General features: G+C 53.8%; 1 protein-coding gene across 2 annotated transcripts in view; it reads right to left on the bottom strand.

Annotated features, from left to right (window-relative positions):
• LOC113208343 (hemicentin-2-like) overlaps nt 1-2,551 on the bottom strand; it is a 158,181-nt gene that overhangs the window by 50,114 nt on the left and 105,516 nt on the right. For both annotated transcript variants that reach the window (XM_052267043.1, XM_052267042.1), the window contains exon 2: nt 1,369-1,577. In XM_052267043.1, coding sequence (XP_052123003.1) covers nt 1,369-1,467 — 99 coding nt within the window. In that variant the 5' untranslated portion in view covers nt 1,468-1,577. The remainder of the gene's footprint in view (nt 1-1,368; nt 1,578-2,551) is intronic.

The following is a 2,551-nucleotide window of genomic DNA, read 5'->3' as shown; positions in this document are numbered from 1 at the left end:
ACCAGGGCTGATCGGGCTGATGTACCGGGGGTACACCTACTCGGGGGGTACAACCGCTTTGTTACACCGGTCACACCAATTGATGCGACATCAGCCAAGAAGGTGTAGGCAGAACGCATAGGTCACACCACAAACGTGACCAAAAATATGGTCACACCATACGTGCGACATGCGAATGACGTCACACTTGTAATGAGACACATGTCACTTTAGTTTTTCCAGTGTATGGAGCGAGGCCGTGAACGTCACACTAGTACCTTTACAGTACAATGCACAACACAGTACAATACAGTACATCGTCACATCGGCAGCGCGACACGACACACCAGCACGATCATAACCACAGACATAAAACGTGGTCGAAATAACTACTCTGTTTTGTCTTGCGAAACACTTGCCAGTAAATGTATTGCACTCCTCGCAAAATGCTTAGGGCCTCTGAGTGCGGCAGCGCGGAGCGTGTTCATTGGCACGGAATGTGGAGCAAACATCGCCCCGTTCCTCCCCGCCCCGCCTCGCCCCGCCACAATGGGTGGCTAGGCTATCGAGTGCCGAGCCGCGCCGCGCCGGGCGACGGCAACCGGGACGCCAGCAGGCAGGCCGTGCGTGTGGTCCGGTGTGGTCGGTTCTCGTGGTGGATTTGACAATGGGTTAATCGGGTTCTGTTTGCACCCCTCGCTTGACGGCCCCGCGGCCCCTCCACATGCCGGCCACGTCCGCTCCGCTGCTGTCCGCTGCTCTGGCGGCGGGGGGAGAGGGGAGGCAGAATGTGGCTGGCGGGGAAACCGGAGTAAACACCCTTTCAAAGAGCGATGCTCGATACGCAGTCTCGTGTTGCGAGTGTGTGTGTATGTTCAAAACGACCTGGTTAGTCGCCTTTACTGGTAAAACAAAGATGCTGAGTCGTATCTTTCTAGGGATTCTCAAGAAATATTCAGCCCACACCTTTTAAAAGGTGCTAAAAATTAGCGAAATGTGCCTTTGAAGACTAAACCTTTAGGTCGGACTTGGCATCTTTGCTTTTCCAATGTTGCCAACATTTTCCCGTCTTCCTTCAGAGACTGTTAATGTTTGGCTCTTTTGCTTGCCAAAATTTGCTCTCCTTCTAAAAGAGGGCCATTTTAGGGGGGGGGGGGGTTAGTATGCAGGATTTTTGCATGCTTTTTGCGAATCGCGTTCCTCTGTCGCAGTGCTCACACTATGCTCGATAATAAAACGAGAGCACAGAGTGGTGGGCAGGTAGCGCGGAGAGGTGCGCGGAGGGCGGATACGGCCCGGAAACAGAGTGTGCCCGGAGGTGCCGGTGGCTTGGCGCGAGGGCGTCGTTCGTTAAGCCCCCCCGCCGCCGTTGCTGTGGCTTGTACTTACGTCGACCTCGGCGCCGGGCACGGTGTGGTTGGTGAAGGCGGGCCGCCTCCCCTTGATGAAGGTGAAGATCTTCTTGTTGTCGCGGAACCAGGCCACCATGTGCAGGTCGGTGAACTGCACCGAGTAGCGGCACCGCAACAGGGCCTGGCCGCCCAGCGGCACCCACTGAGGCGCCTCCAGGCGCACGTTGATGGCCCGCGCGGCGTGTGCTGCAAGAAAACAATGCCATCAGCAAAAATTAACATCACATTTTTGTTTACAAAAAAACAAAACAAAAAAACAAAACAAAAAACAACAACTAAAAACAAATTTAGAGTTGTAAATTTTAAGTGGAGGGATCAGAACAAATTATGTTCTACTTTCGCAGCTGGGGTTAACTCCTGTACAAACCGTAATTCAAATACTTGGGGATGAAGGTTAACAAAGAAATATTTTTTGACACTAGACCTCACCGAAAAGAAATTGTTCATTAATGGATATAGGTCAAGGTACGTACACGTTGTGCGATTTTTCTGAGGAGAACCCTACGCGCATGGGATCTATTTCTCATAGCTGTATGGTAAAAATCAATTTTATAGTACAGAGCAAATTTACAACTAGATCAAACTTTCTAATTCAACAGAACATCCCTCCATTCACAAAAACAAGGAAAACGGCATTATTAAGCCGCGGCGAAAACAATTATTTTGTTTTGGGGGAAGCAGGGGCGGGCGTGCATTTACATGCGACACCGTTTGGTGCGGCTGCAGCGCTAATTGAAAACACGCGGCGCCGGGCGTGTGCTTTCATGCTTGTGTCGCACTGATTGGGCCGGCAGGTCTGAGCGGACGAATCAACTTTGGCGTGAGCCGGGCCGCGGGCAAGCGCCAGAGATTCCAAAAGGCGCACGATCCAATTATACATGCAAACAGATAAACGCACGCGCACGGACGCAATGCGTGTGCGAGCGCGCGGGGGCGTATGGGCCTCATGCACTGCATGGGACGCGCGGCGGACTCTAAACAAATTGCCGAGGGGACGCAGCTGCTGCTCCACGCGTCTCGCTCTGCTATTGGAAGGGACGAGTTATGTACGCCCGGTCCCGGCCCGGCCGCCGGGGCGCGGGGCCGCAGGGCCGCAGGTGCATCGCATTGGCCATCGGCGTGCCTGCCGACCCGGGCCCGCACCGCGTGCATGACCCCCC

Source organism: Frankliniella occidentalis, unplaced genomic scaffold, assembly GCF_000697945.3.
Source record: "Frankliniella occidentalis isolate FOCC.00 unplaced genomic scaffold, Focc_3.1 Scaffold45, whole genome shotgun sequence".
NCBI lineage: Eukaryota > Metazoa > Arthropoda > Insecta > Thysanoptera > Thripidae > Frankliniella > Frankliniella occidentalis.
Note: the sequence above shows the minus strand (reverse complement) of the source record. Positions and strands in the feature narration are given on the sequence as shown.